At 38.9% G+C, this 22,416-nt stretch overlaps 1 protein-coding gene across 1 annotated transcript in view; it reads right to left on the reverse strand.

The window, feature by feature from the left end:
* Positions 1-22,416, reverse strand: part of LOC149251355 (UDP-galactose/UDP-glucose transporter 5B-like) — a 245,376-nt gene that overhangs the window by 33,968 nt on the left and 188,992 nt on the right. Inside the window, exon 8 of the mRNA XM_089459369.1 lies at positions 11,800-11,888. Coding sequence (XP_089315495.1) covers positions 11,800-11,888 — 89 coding nt within the window. The remainder of the gene's footprint in view (positions 1-11,799; positions 11,889-22,416) is intronic.

Raw genomic sequence — 22,416 nt, forward strand, 5'->3', positions numbered from 1 at the left:
GAAATAAAGCACCTAGACCAACTGAAGTATGACCGAAGGAAGTTGCCTCAATGTATAATTAGGATCTCAGGACTGAAGTGTGAAAAAGGTTAACATGCTACAAAGAACATATTGAAGTCCAAACTACTAAGTTGATCCAAGTCTGGTCTAAAATTCTAAGCACTAAAAACATTCATTTTAAAACTATGAAAGGAATCTGAACTCTGTCCTATAGGAACTCAAGTCCGAGGTACCAGCTCAAGGAAATCAAGTATTGTCTAACAAATCAGAGGTATGTAAACACAAGGTACGTATGCTCATGAGCTTTTAGATTTTCAAAATATCTAATGTTAAATGGTTCATACAATCCTTGTTTATAGCTAGTCTAGGGTAAAGATTATAATCCCTAGATAACATACAAAAATCTCATATTAGAAACTTAATCCTTATCTTCTAGGGTTCACAAGTAATCTAAGATATCAAGTAAAAGTCCTAATATTGATTGAAGGAATAACTTGAGTTTCAATATCATACGATTCCATCCTCCATTGTTATGTAGTAGATCTAACTTAAGAAATTAAATCATGTTCTTGGTATCACATGTTTTGCCTGAAAGTGTGTAATACAAGTATAAAAAATCATGGCTTAATTCAAAGAAGACGCTTCAAAGAATTCTTCCAAGGTTGGTCAAGGAACATCTCCAACTATGTCTTAGACTATACACCTTATGAAATTCTCTTAAAATGTGTTCATCCTATTTTTGAAATTCGTGTTACATTACCAACATCGTTGTGTCTAGTTGTCTTGAATTGTAAAGATTCTTGTTTAGGGTGATCCATCTTTTGATAAATCTACCCTCCCTATATCCTTGATTGCTCTTATAGAATCCTAGAAATGTGGTATGTTGACAATGAATGAAACCCTAATCTACTTAGGGTTATTAATGGAGTCTAAAGAAATTGTTATTATGTGTGTTATATTGATGATGTTAGGTTTGGGGTATTGTTATGATCATGAAAACCCTAACTTGTCAGGGTTGAAATGATGTTGTCTGAAATCCCAAACCTTTGAAGTTTTGGTAAAGTAGGGTTTTCTATGTTATGAATTGAAACCCTAGATCTTTAGCGTTTGGTTGGGCCTATAAGAAAAACCTTTGATGTGTAATATAAGATCCTAGGAATGAAGCCCTAGGTTTATATATGTGTCCATATGATTGAAAACCTACCTTGGTCTAGGTCGATATATGTCTAACATGTTGTCTGACATTAATTGATGATGACTTCCTAGATGTGTGTTCTGACCTAATTACTGATGGTCATAAGTCTTAGGGTTTAATACAAGCCCTTGTCTGAGTCTAATATTCTAGGATGATGATGTTTGGAAATATAGGGTTTTGCAATAGTAGTTAAATTCTCTAGTATGTGTGATATGACAATCTAGAATCTATGAATCTATATAGTGATTGTTGAGAATTTGTAGTTGGAAATCTAGCGTTTACATCAAACCCTAGTAGATGTCAGTCTTGATGATTGATTAAGCTGTGATTGATTTTGATTGTTAGAGCTCATATATAAAATCTAAGGTTTACATGAAATCCTAGTAGGAAGTTTAACATATGAAATTTGGTAAATTGTTAGATGCATTAATCTGATTTGATTCTAGGTTTTTCTATATGAAAGATCGTGTCATTAAAAGAATATTGATACCCTAGATATTAAAAGGTTGATATCTTGATGAGTTGTGGATGTAATTTAGGGTTTGTAACAAAACTGGGCAAGAAGTTGAAGTATTAGAGTATAGTCTCTTGTTGATTATGTTTGTAAAGTCTAATGCATTGATTATTATAAGATTATGATATGGCTAACTTCATGCTTCTATAGTTTTGGTTGTACTTGCTATCTAAGTTGTGTAGGTACATAATCTTCAAGATGGCAAAGATGATCGCAAGTAAAGTTGATGTGAATGATGATAATGATGATAACTATGATAAGATGGATGGAAGCCACGAAAGATTCTCTGACATTGAAAAGTAGTTGACTTCCATGGGCTCAGAGGGAGCCCAGATAAAAGAGAACTCCCTGAGTTTAAGAGGGAGCCTAGATAGAGAAAATCTCCCTGGTTGAGAGGGAGAGCATAGTTTTGATTAGAGAATGAAGTTTGAAGGATATGTTGTTGTATGTGAAGATGAAAAGGAAAGATTCGGTTGATAGGCCTACCGTGTTAAGAAGCAACATCAGGAAACCCCCGAAGGTTTGTGTTTATTTATGAATATGTGAAGGTATATTACTGATTGGCATTGTGTTTAAATCTCTCGAAGGTTTTGATAGCATGTTGGTTACCAATTAGTTTGATCGAAAGAGATTTCTTGTCCGTGATCTGCTGGATCAATGAGAGGCTTTGCGAGTGAAGCATTGCTTGGGAGGACATCTGGCCAGCACTTTGGGTTGATGTCTAGGTCACAAAGTACGGAAGGTGACGTGGGTCAATAGAACTCTGACCATGGATACGCATCTAGGTCCCTGGGTTGATGGTTAGCAAGTAAGCCCAATGGTACCTAGATAGGCTGAAAGCTTGAGTCCATCTTAGTCCCACCCCGATAGATCGCCCTAGTCAGGAACCTAGTCTGTGGCATTGCAGTGCCTAAATTGTTGGGAGACCAATAGATAGATTGCCCTAGTCAGGAATCTAGTCCATGGCATTGCGGTGCCTAAACTTCTTCGTAGATGATGTGTTTTGAGATCTTCCATGTACCTCTTTGATTATATGTAAATATGAATACCTCCCTAGTTAAGAGGGAGTGTTGAAGAATGTAACTAGGTTTGGTCTTCATAATTGTACTTGAAGTCAAAATGTAATATATTTGTCAAAAGAAAAGCAAAAGAATTTTTATTATTATTTTAATTGACTTATTAAAGCATGGGTTTCATGCTTGGGTCAAATTTATAGGTCAAGCCTCCATTGTAGGCTTTAGATTATTATCAAAGTCAATTTTTGAAGACTCCTCCATCCATCGAAGTCTCCTTCTTGTTGAAAGAATCTCTATCAAGTCGGCTTCCATAAGTTGATCACATGTCAGCCTATATAGACACAACTATTCAAATGCTCATGTCGACTCAATTATATTGGACAACCACTATATATACAAGCAAGGGATATTCTCATTACAACATATCACGAGTTCGTATTTCAGAGAGATTTTCAGTAGCAACATAGTGAGATAGTTCGGATCTTTCCAAAGAACGGTTCTTTGTATTTCGGTGGAGGTACAATCTAAGGATTTCGGTTGAGGTACAGTCTAAGCATTTCAATGAAGGCACAGTGTTTCGGTGAAGTCACAATTTAATGAGGATACAACTTCGCTATATATTAGAGATGGTTTTGATGCTATGCTTCCACAGTTCAGTGCTAGTATGCTCTCACAGGATTTAGTTTTATTACAATGACCTCAGTTCGGTACAGTGACCTCATCTTGGTGCTAATACAGTGACTCCAGTTTGATGCTATTACAGTGATGTTTTCATAGTGACTCGGTGCTATTATAATGATGCTATCACAGTGGATGAAGAGGCTCGGATTGGTTGCAGAGATGATCTCTTCAAGACATAGATATAAAGAAGATTGACTGCTACAATAGTCTACATGACAAGGTTGACCTGATGGATGGAGGTAGTTTTGAGTCTATGTTGTAAGGGCCTTGGTCATCTCATCTTGAATCTACTAAAGGAGGAATTTTGACTGGGTTTTTCCCCTAGAGTGGGGTTTTGCCCTGGCAGCGTGCCTACATCTTGTGTTCTCTTCTATTTGCTTCTTGGCATTAGTCTTGATGATAAGAAAGATAATTTTAAAGAACAAATAATAATAATGAAAAACATCACAAGATAATATCATAATAAGAGAAATCGTTCAACTGCCACTCCTTGGATTTCTCAACAAGCAGATCATATCTAATCGATGAAGCTAACAGTTAGTCTCAATACGCAATCTATGAGAGGTAACTCTAAATTGTCCCAAGGAGATCCAAAGGGCATGCATCTAATGGTGGAGCATGTAAATGGGTTGAACAATAATTCCATCCCTCATCACCATGAAGTGCTCAACATAGAAGCCATCTTTGACAATAACCCACCCCAAGGATTTATCCAAGTGACCTGTACATACTTCCTACAGATATCCTCTCAAATGATTTTATTCATCTCTTGCTTGTTTGGTAAGAGGTGGTTGGGTGCACATAGAGAACATCTGAATGCAGGAAGCTAATCCATCATAACACCAATCAAAACAAGGAGATCTAAGACTCTAATGTACCAACACCAAGATCGAACTAAAGGACTAATTGTTGCAATGGACTCTGATGAACAATAGGCCAAGTAGGGATAGAGTTTAGGCCCCTTCGTTGCATTAATGAAGCTCTGAACACGATGTAGAAGAGAGACAAGACCAAACACCAGCTCAAGTTAGAAAGGGCGAACTCCAAACTCTGCAAGAATGATTTGGTGAAGGAGGATGATCTATCCTCTCTTTGTTGAAGACCAATCAAACTCTAATAAGCCAAGTCACCAAACCTCATAACCATTTAAATTTGTCGGCCACACAAGAGTGTTTGTGAGTGGCATCTTGGTCGATATGTCCTGAAAATGATTCTAGAAACACTATCTCTCAAGAAAGGCGAAGGACCCATAGCCCTTTTTTATTTGGGGCTGAAGTATATACCACAAATTAAAGTTAGGTCATGTGAATAGCAACCCCAAATTAGAATATGGTTTGGTGATCTCAATCTCCTCTCCTTTGAAAAAGAAATGGTGATCAGAGAATATTTTCTTCGATGCATTGAAGATCATGACCTTGGTTTTACCTAGGTTGACCGTCAACTGATGAAGATCACAAAGAAGGGTTAGGGCACCCAGTTCTCTTTACATAGTGCAATCTCGCTGACGATAAGGCTAAAAGGACCACATCATCTGCAAACAAGACAGAAATCAAGCCATGGTGTAGAAGGAAACCATCATCATCTTGGATGTGCTCATGCTAGAAGGATTACAACTTGTCAATGTAGATCTCAAATAGTTTGGGGGAGAAGGGGAAACCTTTTTTACCCTAATAATACTTTGGATAAAATTTGACCAAGGACTAACTCATATGAAGGCATGATGGTTGAAAAAAGGGTCTATCATATGGCAATGTCTCTAAGCCTATGAAATAAAGTCTCCCTAGGGACAAAGTCAAAATCTTTTAGAAAGTCTACAAAAAAGTAGTAAACTCTCAAAGTGTGATGTCGAGCCTTCTCAATGATGGCACTAAGTTAAAGATGTGATCAATAGTATGGTGCTCGAGCCGGAATCCAAAGTTTCCTCTACTAAAGCTCCCTAGAGAATTGTAGGTGGAGGGATGTAGCATAGAGCTTCAAGAATGTGTCTCCCAACATGATCATCCTGTAAATGTTGGGATATAAGCTAGGGCCCAATTTGTGAATCAAGTAAATGATGTGTTATAACCACGCTAGTGAGAAACCCGTACAAACCACATGGTTGAATAGATCAGCGAAGTAAGGAACCAAAGCATGAAGACTATGCTTAAAGAACTCTACCTAGAATCCATCATCATTTATTGCTTTGTTGTTGTTCATCACCCAAATGGCCTCTTTCATATCATTATCAACAAATAAGAAGCATGAGGAGGGCAGAGAGGTAACTTAAATCAAAGGGTGCCTTTGGATGTTGTAGAGAATCTATATGCGGGAGAACAAGGATCTAGGGTTAAGGTCGGATGGGAGGGGAGAGTGCTAGGAGGGGACAATGTGCCAAAAGATTCCACGTCTTCATCATACAATACCAATAGACAAGCATTATATCGCCATACAAATCTGCAAAGAACCAAGATAAATCACATGATCATGTAATGTGGGGTGCAAGTACTTTATCAAATATTATCTAACTAGTTGATCCATCAATAAGAGGCATTAAGCAAGTGTTAGAACACCATATAAATATGCCAAGCACCGAGATAGATCACATGATGTGGGGTGTGTTACCCACCACTTCGTGGGTGATATCCCCAAGAGAATTTTTTCTCCATGATGAGCCTCAGCCGGCAGCCCCTTATCTGCCCCCTGAGCCAGCCATGTGGTCCCTCACCCACCTGTATTGTTCATATGTTTGAAGGTGGGCCTCCTGAATCTAAAGGTATGTCTTGTCATTTGGTAATTGAGTATTGGGTTTACTTATCATGGATACTTCTGGGTATGAATTGATGGGGAGATTTGGCAGAAAAGGTGGGCTTAGTTTGTGCTCTTGTCCCCTTTATCTCTTTTGGTTGTTAACCTTCGATCTTAGTCTCGTGGGATCTCCTTTATTGACCATTTAGTTCTTAGGGTGGTACCACTTGGGAAACCTAGACTTTGGGTGTGTGGTCTCGCTCCTTTATCCGCATATATTACTCCCTTTCCACTCACTATACCCCATTCATCATTTCTCCCACCTGGGTCCACATTCCCATTCCAGGTCCACATAGGGCCAGTCACCCTCTCCCCTTGTCCCACCTTGGGTAAGGCTTGGAATGATGCCCCGGAGGTTGAAGCGGTTAAAAAAAAAGCATAATTGGCCACATTTAATAGGAAATTGTACAGCAAAATGCAAAAGACGGCTGGGACAAAACAATTAGCACGTGGGGAAAAGCCAATACATGAGCTCTACCCCAAGCCATGGTCATCACCCTGGTTCCATAGGCCCTAGATGAGCCTCCTTTATCAATTAAGAACCCATGATTGTCCCAACCCCTAGAGGGAAAGGAACCACCTTACCTCAAAGGGGGTAATCACTACTATATCTTACATATCATGCTCTTGTCCTTTGAGCCCCGAGTAGTTAATTAAAGAAAATTCATAAAAGGAAAAAGGCATATAAAGAAGGGTGGAAAAATCAAGGTCGGGGCACCTCATGTACCACGATTGCTCCCTCCTACACATTACATACCCAAGTGTGGGCTTCCCCTTATCTAGCTACCCCTATGCCCCATTATGTGGCCTAGGATTGCCCCTCTCATTCCCTATTCCATTCCACTTATTTGTCACTTGCCACACCCATTAGAGGGATGTACCTTGGACATACTATCCCCTTTAAGGGCCGAAACCACCTAATAAGGTACTTGCCTAACCCCCTTTGGAGCTTGGAGACACTAGCACATGCCAAAGCCCACCATGGAAGGGCATGCCATTATGAAGTGTCCACATTGTTATCCATGATTTGTAAGCTCTCTTACCTAATTATTTTAAAGATTGGTTATACTGGAAGCCTAGGGGACGCATTGGATCTTATGCAGGATTACAGGTGGTTTCCATTTGGGTTTGGTCTCCCTATACGGGATCCTAACCCCTAGAGGTCTACATTGGCACATATAGGGTGTGCATAGAGAGCCATTGGCCTCCACAACAACAGACAGCACTCCACAGATCTTCATCGATGCTTAGAGACTACTAGTGATCCACTTTTGGGATGAAGGTGATATGCTTGGTACGTTATGCCCAGCAAGCCCCCACAGGAGCCCCACACTCTTGCCAGGTGTCCCAGTACTTGTACGATGTCATGGTAGCATTCATTCCACCACACGGACCCTTGCAAAGGATCTACAGGCATCTCTGATTCATATGGAGACCCACGGGGTCATTTATGTGCCCTCAGACCCACTAAGAGCACCACGGTCTACTACTTGGAGAACAAGGGGCCACCCCCTTGTCTATCATATTCCGAGGAATTTATTCCTCGGTATGGAACTTCAAGACATTATTAGGCCTTTGGAGGGCCCCACGACATGCATATATTATTATTTGGCCCCTTGTGAGGCTTATTTTTACACTTGTGACCTAGTTTGGTGGGCTTGTCACCAACAGGGATTTTATTTGCACATTATTTTATCATTAGTGGCTAATGTAGGCCCATAGGCTAATTCAAACTCCTTAGGAGGCTATATGTTGATGTTAGATACATTCATTTGGACCATGACTGGACTTGGGATCTCTCTAATCATAAAGAACTCCGATTTTTTTCCTTGGAGGATATTCTTGGGGATGGATGAATTTTGACGTATGGATTTGGGCTATTTATCTTGTCTTGGAGCCTTGTCTTGTGAACAAAATGTTGGTTGGATATACTATATAATGTTGTAAGTAAATTTTGATGTTATTATTCTTGTTGTTGCATACTGCTAAAATTAAGGCTAGTTGTTGCATAATCGAAATGTGGAATTGAGCATGTTTTAGCTAATTTAATGTACGAGACAATGTTATATGAATGAAATGTCCTAGAGATTATTTGCCTCGATAAGTGTGCATCGTTTCCTTTGAAGTATAAATGCTTGGAGGTCACTTTTCTTTTCTTTCTCTCAACATTGGATAAAGTTGACTTTTTGGGCCTCCTTGATCAAGAAACCAAGTTCTTACTCATCATCATCCTTGAATCCATATCCCCAAGTGAATTAGGCACTGATCCCTAAAAAGGGTGGTCATCTCCTTCACCTTTTTCACCTTTTACCACTTTTCCCCAACTCTAGCCCTCAAAGGTCACCTAGCGCATCAATTTCTCGGGAATTGACCCAAGGAAAAACTTCGATCTCCTACAGGCTACTACGTTGGTGGGTCCCCTTCCTCTCCTCCAAATTTGAAGAAATTCTAATGACGAAATCTCCGAGAATCCCAAGCCCTAGCTCAAGGATCAAATTTTGCCCAAGCATCCCCAATGCTACACCTCAACAGGATCAATTCAACCTTTTGAAGTAAATATTCTTGTTTGGTCTATTCCCTTTGCCTTGTCTAGGATAGGTACATCATTAGTTGTTGTATTCCATCCCCAAACCTGGGTTGGGTCCACTGGGCCCCGTGTGGCCCCACTTCTCAATAACGACTATTTGTCAAGGACCATTGGGAATCCAAGTTTCTCAAGGATTATAGGGATTGAGAAACTCGTCTATAAGCACATTCCTTCTCCCTCAACCCTCCAATCCTCACCCCTTACCACTAGTGGAACAAGTCCCTTGCTTAAAGAGTAATCAAGTTCCATTCTTCACTCCATCCTTGGGAAAGGGTTTTCAAGGTCACTTCCCACTATCCACTGACATATACTTTACGAGTAATCCCTACACTACCGGGACTCCTCCCATTGGTCAAAGTCCGTAAAGAGCAGGGAGACTTAGATGTGGTGACAGTGGACTAGGCCTCCACTGTTGCCCTTAACCTAGCAGTTGCCCCCTTAGGAACCACTTTTAGGTCCCCTATTGGTTTGAGTGGTAGCAAGGTGCAAGTACTTCATAAAATATTATCTAACTAGATCCATCAACAAGAAGCATGCAATATGAAGAGTACCACTAAATGTATACCATCAAGCATGATCAACCAACAAGTAGAAGTGAATCTCCTTCTCCAAGGCATCATCCTATAAAACCCCAATCCACCAAAACTTCATATATAGCCTGTTGAAAAGCAATCCGTTGTGACAAAACTCAGAAGTGGAACCTTTGTCGTATGAGGTGTAATGAAGAAAGAAAGCATTGAAGCTTGACTATCTTTGCAACAAGAACAGACAAAGCAAAATGTAATTCCAAAATCCAAACCACGTAATCTTATATATGTTAGAAAATCAGAAAGGCAAAAAGATTTTCTTTATATAGATAATTAATTCTGATTTTCTTATTTTTATGTTCTTTTATCTTATTTTTCATCAAGCAATTACCAAAACAATAGCACAATGATCACAAACACCAGATATAGGCAGACAACCAGGGCAAAACCCCTATCTATGGGAAAACCCAGTCAACAATTCTTCCTTCAATAGTTTCACAAGATAATCCAAGACTCTTGACCTAGACACAAACTTCCTCCACACCAAGTCAACCCTTTCCTCCTTCTGTAGATGATAACCCTCCAACAACAACTTTAACCTAGTAGCAACAACTTCGACTTGGCAGCAGCAACGACTTCAACATGGCAATAAAGACTTCGATCTTCCTAGATACTCCACTTGGGTGAGAGATAGATGGCCCAAAACTTCGTTTTTGATGTCTTCTTCCTTCTTTTCAAATTTTGTACCCTTTTCTAGCTCCTTTTCCAACTTCACACTTTTTAGCTGCCTTGGCTTAGAGATTGAACTTGTATGTGACAAATGAATTGAACTGCTCTGTATATATAGCCTTCTAGTGAGGTTGAATTACCCTTCTTGAAGCCAACTTGATCTTCTTGAGGCCGACTTGGTGTGGAGGGGACAAATACCTATTTGACTCAATATTAATTTTTTTTACATGATTCAAAAGCCCAATAAGGGTCTCACTAAATGTACAATGACTCTAATGACTCAGTGTAAATCCTAGAAGTCCTCAATGGGGATTTTGACCTAAAACGTGATGACCCAAGCATAAAACCCATGCTTTAATAAGTCATAATAATAATAATAATAATATCTTTTTCATTCTTTTGATAAATACATTTCATTGTGACTCAAATACAATTATGAAGACCGAACCTAGTTACATTCTTCAACAATATAGTCCCACAAAACAAAACAAAAGAAGTTGGACATTCCAAATAAGAAGATAGCATACAACTTACAAGAGGATAACATACAGAGAAAAATCAAAGTTCTATTAAGGAAGAAAAGGGTTAGATACATGAAGAGAAGCCAGTTGCTACTTTGCTTTTTGAAAGACTCAGGGGCCTCTAACATATCCAATATTGGACTGGGAGATGCCTTTTATAGGCTAATGGCATGAATATTTTAATATTTTTGCTAACTATCCTTATTCCATGCTAAGGAAAGGGAATATAGCCTATAACTTTAAACATTAGGACCTATGACTTATGACTAATTCATTTAAAATTTACATCTTGTGCTAGGACTATGACATTATTAAGGATAACATAGTATGATTTAGGACCCATATGTACAACTCCTTTAGATTAATATTTTGCAACAAGAATAAGACCTGCTGCCTATGATTTAATCTATAAGATCATGATAAATATGACATGTTATTTTACAGTTCCAATGCATAAAACAAGTATATCCATTATCGGTTACATAAGATAATTTTAATAATGTCCAACAAATGACCACAAAGATAGGTCAACAGGACTGTTTGGTCATTACAAAGCAACAGCACCCCAAAAATACCTACTATAAATATTAAAAAGCAACATACAAAAAGCAAAGTTTGAATCTATGATAAAGTTTAAAAAAACCTAGACTATAAGCATGGACAACCACATTGGGAGGAAGATGTACAAATGGAATGGATCCAGGAATTAGGGAGAAAATGATGATGATGATGATGCAGGCATGTCATGTTCCATTAAATGCATCTCTCGTAGCTTCCAAAGCCAAATGAACAAAACTCAATTTAGAATGTTGTCCGGATGAAGAACTAGAGAATGATCTGGACTGCCCACTAAGTTGTTATATGCAACGGGTCACCTACTGCTAAATCCTGGGCAGTCTCGACTCTCATCTACCTCTTGATGATGGATCTTGTCTGGCAATGCCACTAAGGTTTCTGGGGAGAGAAAATGGGTTCTCTAGTCTGCACAAGTCAACAAAAAGAATTACAACTTCATCACTCATAAGTCATAACATTGAGTAGAAGTCGGTTTATACTAACTTTTCAAAGATTTTACTTTCAAAAACTATGGAAACGTCAAGTAAAATAACTAGTACCTTACTAAGGTTTACTTGTGTTATACATTGTACCATGTTATTTTTCATGTACACAAGGAAACCATAGGAACTAGGAAAAGAATTTCCAAAACATCCATTGCTTCACACAAAGATAATCCTAAAATCATACCATCGACAGGAGTGTAATATCAAAAAGGCAATCAGGATGAGACAAGACAAAATCTATAGCTGCCAGCAAATGACCTTGAATCAAAAGCCCTGCACAAAGGAAACGATTAATTACTACAAATTTTAACTAGTTACATAGAGGCTAGGTAAACATATTTATAGTCAACACATAAAAATCAAGTTAATCTTTTATGAAAGAAGTCACTTTTTTTAATTCAAATCAAAGCAATAATGAAAAGATCATAACATAATCAAGAGAAGTTCAAATTTTAGCATTTGCAAAATCATATTTTAAAATCTTAAAATGAGTTGTAAATGTTATTTCTCCTCTTTCATAACTACAACTAGAACTATTAGGGAAGAACCTACGTCAAAATAGCTTTTTGGGTCTTTGAAGTATCTCTCTTATGCCATTTTTTTGATACACATTCATAATATATTAAACATAAAACAGCAACATCAAGAGTAACACAACTACAACACCCAAGATTGCAACTTCTCCCAAAATAAGCTAGTAGTACCAGCATGTTTGCCTTATAACAAAACATGAAAGTCTATGGCATTGCAAGTATAATTTTATTCTTGATAAAATTGGTAGAAAAAATAAAATAAGATAAGATAAATTTATTGATGTCCAACTAATGACAACCAAAGTTGGTTAATGGAACTACCAATTTCTTTGAAAGTTTATTGTAAATGATGCTAGTATGACCATTGAATCATGTGATTGCACCTAAGTAAGCCTCTAATTTTTGTCAAAGGATTTCATCCTAGGAAGTTTTTTAAACTCCCCAAATTATGTGTGTTTGTAAACACAGATAATCAGCAGAGTTTTTCTTCCAGCTGTAACCTCAAATCTATGGTGGAATTCATTGGCAATGTCTTAGGTGAATCCTAGTGTTTATCGAGTCCATGTAAAAGTGTGTTTACTGTTTAAGAATACTTTTAGTGCATGGTTACTTATAGTTAGACACCATGGCTAAATTATTTTATTATAAGCACATTTGGTTTCATACTAGATCATATTGTGTCACAGAATTGGGTAATGTCTTGAGGGTATATGTCTAAAGGTGTTTTCCCCTTCTAAGGGTTGATATTGTAACAATTTTATGTAAAAAATATTTTAGCGCATGGTTACTCATAGTTAAACACCAGAGCAAAAATATTTGAGGGTGGAAAAATAATTAATCTCTTCCAGAGTCAATCATTAATTTTTTTTTAAAGATTAAATAAAAATCTTAAGCCAAAAAATTAATTAATTTTGAGCCACAAAATATTTTGGGAAGAATTAAATTCTCTCCAAGTGGAAAATAATCAAAAATTCGTGGGTGAAAAAGAATTTAATTTTTGGAGGTCCTCCATCAAGGGAAAAATGGGTATTTTAAGGAAATTTGACCCCTTGGACCTTGGTGGTTAAGTCAAAGTCAATTTTTTGAGGATATTAGTCCACAATATTAATTTTTGGATTAATAAAAAATGGTTTTTAAGAAAAATTCGAATTTTTCCTCAAAAATAAAAGATCGACGGTGGAGACTAAAAGAAGATCAAGATATTTTCGACAGATGAGACTATTTTGACGAGGATCAAGCCAGCTAGCCATTATTTCCACTTGGAGGGGTTTATGTCTCTCTCATTCTCTATATAAGGAAGCTATCAAGCTCCTCAAGATATCATAATGATCTTTGGATGATGTAATTTTGTAACATGTGTTGAGCCTTGCTCTACTGGAACTATTTTTTGCATAATAGAAAGACTTTGGGGTTTCGGTTCATGGTGTTCTCTTATCTGCTGATCTATGGTATGTGCTATTATGTTATTAAAATTCATAATTGTTATTTCAATTGTCAGTGATAATAACATTCTATTGGTATGGCTATCTTTACCTTAGGTGATCTAATTCACCCCATGATCTAACAATTATTTTCAAGATTAAATAGATACGTACTAGTACACTAGCCCTTAGACTCCAAGTTCATAAACTATGGGAAAGGATCATCCTTGTTTGAGCTTTGGGCTTTCATTCTGACGAATTATTTTGCAGGAGGGTTTTGGCCAGTAATTTTTCGAAATTATTCATCCATATTATCTACTCTAAAATCTCAAAATTTTATTTATTTTGCACTATAAAGATTTAATAGGATAATGAGAGGAAATATTTAAATATTGTAAATATTGTGAATATTTCTCGATACATCTAACCCTTGTCTATTTTTGAAGTTTTGTAAATAATTTTGGGGTTTGGGATTTTATTTTCGGTTTTTTTATATATTGGGGTTTTGGGAATTTGTATCTTCATTTGTACATGGGAATTCTCAAGCTTTCAAAGGAAATTCGAATTTGATTGAAGGAACTAGCCCAACAGTTAACGTTTCAAGGATTTATTACTTCCAAGAGGGGTCCTCTAGCCTATTTGTCAAATTCGTTCCTAAGAGAAGGGTTGATCCTGTTGGAAAATCAAAGCAGTTGTATTAGGGTTTAATTCTCCTTTCTTGACAATTACTTGTGAGTGTGTTGGCTTCTTTTACTTCTTTATTATCTTATCTTTCATCACGCAATTACCATATTATGTGTGTATGAAGATCACAAAACAAGAAACTCAAAATGTAGGCACTATGCCAGGGAAAAACCCCCCTCGAGGGGAAAACCCAGTCAAGAAAATTCTTTTTTTCAATAGTATTCTTTGAGACTCTTCACCCTAGACAAAGACCAGACCTTCCTTCCACACCAAGCCAACCTCCCAGATCTTCGACCTCCTTTCCAGCAACTTCGACTAGGCAACAACTTTCGGCATCAACGAAACTTGGAAGACTTCAATCTCCCACACTAGGGCACGAAACAGAGAGAGAGAAGCACCAAAAGTTCGATTTTCTTCTTCTCCTTAGACTTCCCCAAACTTGCACTTCCTTTGGCTTCCCGACTTCAAACTTCACACTTCCCAAGCTACTCTTGAGATATCAAACTAGCTTGAGATGTGATGCTCCAAATGACTTTGACTAGCTTGTATTTATAGGCTCCATGTGAGGTCGAATAAGTGCCTTTAGGCCGACTTGGTGTGGAGGATATATCAATTATATTTGACTCAATACTAAACCTTTTTACATGATTCAAAAGCCCAAGAAGGGTCTCTTCGAATGTACAATGACTCTATAAACTCAATATTAATCCTTGGAGTCCTCAATGGGGACTCTGACTAATATAATGATGACCCAAGCATGAAGCCCATGTTTTAATAAGTCATTGTTACAATAATAAAAATTATTTTCTTTATTCTTTTCACAAGTGCATTTCATGATGACTCAAATACATTAATGAAGAGTGAACATATTTACATTTTCCAACACTTCCTCTTAACTAGGGAGGTATTCATAATGTACGAATACAATGGAAGATCTCAAACTATATGGACAATGAAGAACTTTAGACACCGCAATGGCATGGACCAGATCCCTGACCAACGCAATCAATCCATTGTTCTCTCAACAATTTAGGCACCGCAATGCTAGGACTAGATTCCTAACCAGGGCAATCTATCCATTGGTCACTCAACAATTCAGGCACTGCAATGCCATGGACTAGATTCCTAACCAAGGCAATCTATCCAAGTGGGAATAAGGAGGACTCAAACTTTCAACCTCTCTAAGTACCAACAAGCTTACTTGCTAACCACCAACTTAGGTATCTAGGTGTGTATCCATGGTCAGAGCTCTATGATCCACGCCACCTTCCCTACTTTGGGACCTAAACATCAACGCAAAGTGTTGGCCAGATGTCTTCTCAGGCAATGCTTCACTCGCAAAGCCTCAACAAATCTCTTCCACATTCTTATCATCAATACAATTAGCAATATCTACCAAACCAGGCAAGTGCCTTAGATATTCAAACTTCTTATTAGGAAAAGCCTTTGTTAGTATGTTTGGTACTTGTTCATCTGTCGAGACATACACCAACTTCACGATCCCATTCTGCACCAAGTTCCTAATAAAATGGAACTTATTGTTGATATGTTTGTTCTAACATGAAACACGGGATCTCCAGACATCTTGATACAACTTTGATTGTCACAATTAATCATAGTAGGACCTAGAGACTTCTCAAACAAATCTGTTAGAAGTTTCCTTAACCAAACAGCCTCCCTTACTACTTCACATTCAGCCACATATTCTACCTCAGCACTACTTAAAGCAACGAGATCTTGCTTCCTACTCATCCATGAGATCATAGCAGCTCCCAAACTAAAACATCCTTCGGTAGTGCTCCTTCCATCAGTCTCACTGCCACACCAATCAGAGTCTGTGAAGCGATTAGTTTGACTTCCTTACTATCATACTTTAGGCAGTGATGTATAATGCCACGAAGATACCTCAATATATGTTTAGCAGTTAGCATTGATCATGATGAAACTCCAACTGAAACTGACTAAGAATGTTCACTGCAAAACATATTGTTGAATTTCCATGACCGACGCTACCAAACCAAGAATCTCAACCATAAACTACTTCGCACAGCAGAAATATAAATAAGTAAATCAATACGCACAATGATACACAGTTTTAAACAAAATTGTACAATAATGTACAATCACCAATCTTCATTATATTAATCCAAATCTGATAAATACAACAGTCTATGGTTACAAGATACAATGACAAACTTGGTTCCAACACTTCTAAGTCGTATCTTGTCCTGTTGGTTCATCGCACCTAACTGCTCACTAGTAGTGCCTTAGTCCATCAACGCATCTACATATCGAGACTCCAAGAGGGTTGCCTCCTATCCCTGTTGTAAGTCATGTCTGTTACAATGAACACAGGCTCATCAACTGCTCTCTAGGTTGGCCAATTCCCAAGCTCCAATCTGCCACGCTAGCAACAACTTTAGTCCATCAAAGTGTTGCACTTCGGCACCGTCCTTCACCCAACCTTCAGCTGCTCTTTTTCCTTTAAGATAGATCATCTAGGGCTACTTTAGGCTATCAACACGTTGCCCTCTAGCCAGCTCTATGACACCCAATACATCATTGTTGAATCTGCTCCTAGGATGGACTCTTCACCACCACGGAAGGTCCTCGACATGGCACCAATAGGCTGCTCCATTAAATGATCCAAAACTAACCCAAAAACACGGATCCAACACACATTCAATGTTGTTGCAATATTGTTGTATTGTTGTCCCTGGTTAGGGCAAGTGCATGCTGCAACATCCCTTCATAAACCCACAAAACAGCCTCCAAATAACTGTGGCTTAGTCAAGGTAAGGTGTTGCCTCTATGTGTTGTTGTTCTAGGCATATGGCAACCCCTCAAGCCTCCACACAGTGCTATTTTGGTGTGGCTAGGCCTGCGGCCTACCACAGGTCTCCACGACACCCTAACAGCCCTCCAAAATAGTCATACCTCACCTCTTTTCTGCCCTCAAAACAGTCTGCAAATAGCCCATGAAGCTTCGGCCCTCCAGTAAGGGAACTTGGCCCTCCTTCCAGCTCTCGGATTCCTGAACTAGGCCTGAATTAGCCCTCTCCTCCTTCGTTGTCTTGTCTCTCCTAACTGCGGCCCAAAACAGAGATATTCCCCTCTTCTACGAGCTTCACTCTTGTGTGTGTTGCACAAAATGGATGCTTAAAATAACTCCATATCACCTTCTATATATACCATAAAGAAGGGCTCCCAAAACGTCATGTTTGAAGCAACACATCCATTGGATTCTTCAAGTCGACCTACTTGACACCCAATAATAATTATGTCAACTTCAAAAATTCATATCTCTCTAACGACAACTCGGATTCGGACGATTTTCGATGCGTTGGAATCGTCTTTCCGAGCACTATCATCCTCATCCATCACATGTCGTGAATCCATCATGGTTTTGCCCCAACTCGTCCTAAATGAAGTCATCCCCTCCAACTTGTACTCATAACGGATACCTGCCTGCAACTTTGACATTGTAGTGAACCCTTCACTCACAATGTGGCCAACTCCCTCTCATGCCGTACTTCGCTGCGCACAACTCTAATTTACTTACTTCCAAAGTAGCTCAGACATGCTTTGATACCATGTTGAATTTCCATGACCTTAGGTCTAGGTTAGAGTCTTAAAATAACTAATGCTACCAAACCAAGAATCTCAACCATAAACTACTTTGCACAGCGGAAATATAAAGCAGTAAATCAATACACACAATGATACACAATTTTAAACAAAATTGTACAATAATGTACAATCACCAATCCCCGTTATATTAATCCAAATCTAATAAATACAAGTCTATGGTTACAAGATACAATGACAAACTTGGTTGCAGCACTTCTATGTCGTATCTTGTCATGTCGATTCGTCGCACCCGTATACTCACTAGTAGTGCCTTAGTCCATCAAGGCATCTACACATCGACACTCCAAGAGAGTTGCCTCCTATCACTACTGCAGGTCACGTCTGCTACAATGAACACAGGCTCATCAACTGCTCTCTGGGTTGGCCAATTCCCGAGCTCTAATCTACCACGCTGGCAACAACTTTAGTCCATTAAAGTGTTGCACTTTGGCATCGTCCTTCACCTAACCTTTAGCTACTCTTCGTCCTTCAAGAGAGCTCGTCTAGGGCTACTTTGGGCTATCAACACGTTGCCCTCCAACCAGCTCTATGACACCCAATACTTCATTGTTGAATATGCTCCTAGGATGGACTCTTCACCACCACAAAAGGTCCTCCACATGGCACCAACAGGCTGCTCCAATAAATGATCCAAAGCTGCCCCAAAAACGTGGATCCAACACACATCCAATGTTATTGCAATATTGTTGTACTGTTGTTCCTAGTTAGGGCAAGTGCATGCTGCAAGAACCCTTCATAAACCCACAAAATAGCCTCCAAATAGTTGTGGCTTAGTCAAGGTAAGGTGTTGCCTCTATGTATTGTTGTTCTGGGCATACGACAGCCCCTCAAGCCTCCATGCAGCCCTGTTTTGGTGTGGCTAGGCATACGTCCTACCATAGCTCTCTGTGGCACCCTAACAGCCCTCCAAAACAGTCATACCTCACCTCTTTTTTTCCCTCAAAACAGTCTGCAAACAGCGCTTGAATCTTCGGCCCTCCAACAAGGGAACTCAGCTCTCCTTCCAGCTCTCGGATTCCTGAACTAGGCCTGAATTAGCCCTCTCCTCCTTCAATGTCATGTCTCTCTTAACTGAGGCCCAAAACAAAGATATTCCCCTCTTCTATGAGCTTCAATCTTGTGTGTGTTGCACAAGATGGATGCTCAAAATAACTTTATATCACCTTCTACATATACCATAAAGAAGGGATCCCAAAACGTCATGTTTGAAGAAACATGTCCATTGGATTCTTCAAGTCGGCCTACTTGATGCCCAATAATAATTATGTCAACTTCAAAAATTCACATCTCTCTGACAACAACTCGGATTTGGACGATTTTCGATGCATTGGATTCGTCTTTCTGAGCACTATCATCCTCCTCCATCACATGTTGTGAATCCATCAGGATTCTGCCCCAAAACACGATGGGTCCCAAAACCCCATACTTGGGTTCCAAGCCCACAAGTCGCCCTTGTGGCTCTTTGTCCTCCAAACCCTGAACCCTAGGGCTTGGAGTACTTCCCAAGCTACACAAATCAACACATATATCTAGCCTAGTATTTACCAGATACATTAAGTAATCTACCAACTGACGATAGGAGGTAGGATCAACGAGACTAGAGTCAAAGCCCCTCAACTTCTTCAGATTGGTGATCATAGGAGTAGTCATCGGCTTGGAATCCATCATCCCGAATTTATGCAACAACTTGATGATGTACTTTCCTTTCCCCAAATATATCTCCCCAGGTCTCTGCCATACTTCTAGACCAAGGTAATAGTGCATCAGTCTTAGATCCTTCATTTCAAATTCAGCTACCAACATCCTCTTGCATTCTTGAATTCTTCGTTCTACACCTTTGATGAATAGATCATCCCCATATAGTAGAATAATGACGGTCTCATTATTCACGACCTTGATGTAGAGATTTGAATCCAATGTTGCGAAAATCGTTATCGGGATAATATCGGCGAGGGAAAAAATCAGAAAAAATCGTAAAAATCAGGAAAAAATCATAAAATACAAAAATATTCTTTTTTTTTCAATTTTTTTAATACATAAAGCATCTACAAACATAAAATAAATACATTGACACATAAATATGATAAAAGAACTAATATATAAGATGTGTAATATCATTTCTAGTGCTACATCACACATAACAGTGAATCATGTCCTGAATAGTAAGCCCTGACTCCTAAGTCCCAACACAGCGTCAAAATATCAACAAAAAATATAATAATGTAACTCATATCATGAGTCATAATGTCATATACAATGAAATGAACCAAATAACTAATACTACTGATTTCCTCTGCCCCTCTTGTGAGAAAATGCAATAGCTTTCCCTTTCCCTCTAGATGTAGATGCCGGTGGAGTTGGTAGTGGACTCTATTGAGCTCTAGAACCTGAAGACGTAGGAGCTAGAGGAGGTAGACCACGTCCTCTACTGGTGGCAGGGGTAGCCCAAGTAGGTGGTATCACCTCCTCCTCCTGTTGTTCCTCCTCCTCCTCACCCCCCCCTTATGCCTTCCACTACATCCTGCTCTATCCAATCGTCGGTAGACTCCATGAGAGGCCTCTCAGCCTCAACCCTCCATGCAGCAGTGGTGTCAATCCCATCCAATGAGATGGCCTCCATATCAGGTATCCTCTCAAGTTGCATCACCCACAATGAAGATTGTAGTAGACGTAGACCATATCATTAAGTCGCCGGGACTCCAACCTGTACAAAGATCATAAAATAATAATTATAAAAAAAATTATTGTTTAATAAATTCAAAAAATTAATTGGAAATTTGCAATATTTTAAGTTTTAAGTTTAACTTGTTAAGCTTCTTCTTGTGTATTTTTTCAAATACACTCCAGTTGCGCTCGCATCCTGAGGAGCTACATGTTTCGCTGAGGATTTGAATGGCAAGCTTTTGCAGATGGGGTACTCTGGCACCATAGATTCTCCACCATGCATCTACAACAAAATTACAAATAAAATAAACATAAGAAAAAAAATGAAATTTGAAAGTTGAAACAAAGTATGAAGTTATGAACTTGAAGAGACAATGAAATTTGAAACAAACTAAAAAATACCTGGCATTTTAGTTGTCTTATCAGTCACAGCCATCTCAAAGCTAAATGTGCCACCTGTCATCTTGTATATCTCCATTTCTTTCGAGATTTCCGCACGTTCTGCTGGAGATCGCACCATCCTTTGAACACAGGTTAAGAATCCATCCATAATCTCAGCATCAAATACGAACCCACATAGGTAAGAAAATGCGGGGTTCAGGTAGATCCCTATAGCATGAATGGGATGATGGAGTGTGATGTTCCATCGTTCATCAATCACTTCCCATAGGAGGAGCTATTTCTGAAACCCCTCATCTCTCTTATCATCATAGTAGGCCCGAATGGGTTCTTTGGCCCTGTCCATGGCCTCATACAAATAGCCCATTGCGAGCTTCTCACCATCAACTAATCGAAAAACCTTTACCAAAGGTTCAGTAACGGTGCACACATCCTGCACTTCCGCCCAAAAGTCGGAAGTATGAAACTAATCTGCATACAGCCTCTCCCTTTGGTTTGCGGCTCACTGTCAAATCACGCCACTGATCTGAAAGAAACATTCTCTTTACATCCCACTAGAATTCAAGAGGGGTTGAAAAGATATGAAACTAGTGGCAAACCGTGTAATGGCGGAGCGCACCAACTCCTTATTGTTGGTGAATTTTCTCATCAAGCTAAGCACAAATGCATGATTATATATAAATTTTGTAATGCTTTTTGATGAGTCAACAATATCTTTGACAAAGGAAATTTTTCCTATGTCCTCCAACATCAAATCAATACAATGTGCAGCACAAGGTGTCCAAAATAAAGTAGGATGTCTCTCCATAAGCATCCTGCCAGCAGCAGCATAATTTGCAGCATTGTTCGTTATGGCTTGGACAACATGTTCTACACCCACCTCCAAAATAAACACATCCAACAAATCACATAAAGTTTTTGCATCTTTGATATGTGAAGATGCATCAACAGATTTCATAAACATTGTTCCCTTGGGACAACTAACCAAGAAGTTTATAAGGGTTCTCCCCTTTTGGTCGGTCCAACCATCTGACATCACAGTGCATCCTGTTTGTGCCCATGATGCCCTAAACTCCTCCAATATTTTGGTGCAGTCAACCTTTTCATCTTGAAGAATGCGGCCTCTAAAGTCATCATAAGAAGAGATTTTGTACCCTGAGCCAACAATTGCAATAGCATCAACAGCAAGCTGGAAAAATGGATTATTCCTTGCAACGCTGAAAGGAATATCACTCCAAAGGAGAAACTTGCCCAACAACTTGTCAGCTTGTTCTTTCTCATTTTTTTTAAGCATTGAAGTGATAGATGGTTGTGAACCAGGCGTGGTTCTAGGAACAAAAAATGATGAGGCAGCTATAGGGTTGGTTGTAGACATTGATGATGAAGTAGAACTAGTGCCACTTCCATATTCACCTGAGCCTAACACCCTCCCTGCTAGTTGCTTCTTCA

The sequence above is a fragment of the Pinus tabuliformis genome, chromosome 7 (assembly GCF_031772625.1).
Source record: "Pinus tabuliformis cultivar Carrire ecotype Pingquan chromosome 7, CPIR1, whole genome shotgun sequence".
Taxonomy (NCBI): domain Eukaryota; kingdom Viridiplantae; phylum Streptophyta; class Pinopsida; order Pinales; family Pinaceae; genus Pinus; species Pinus tabuliformis.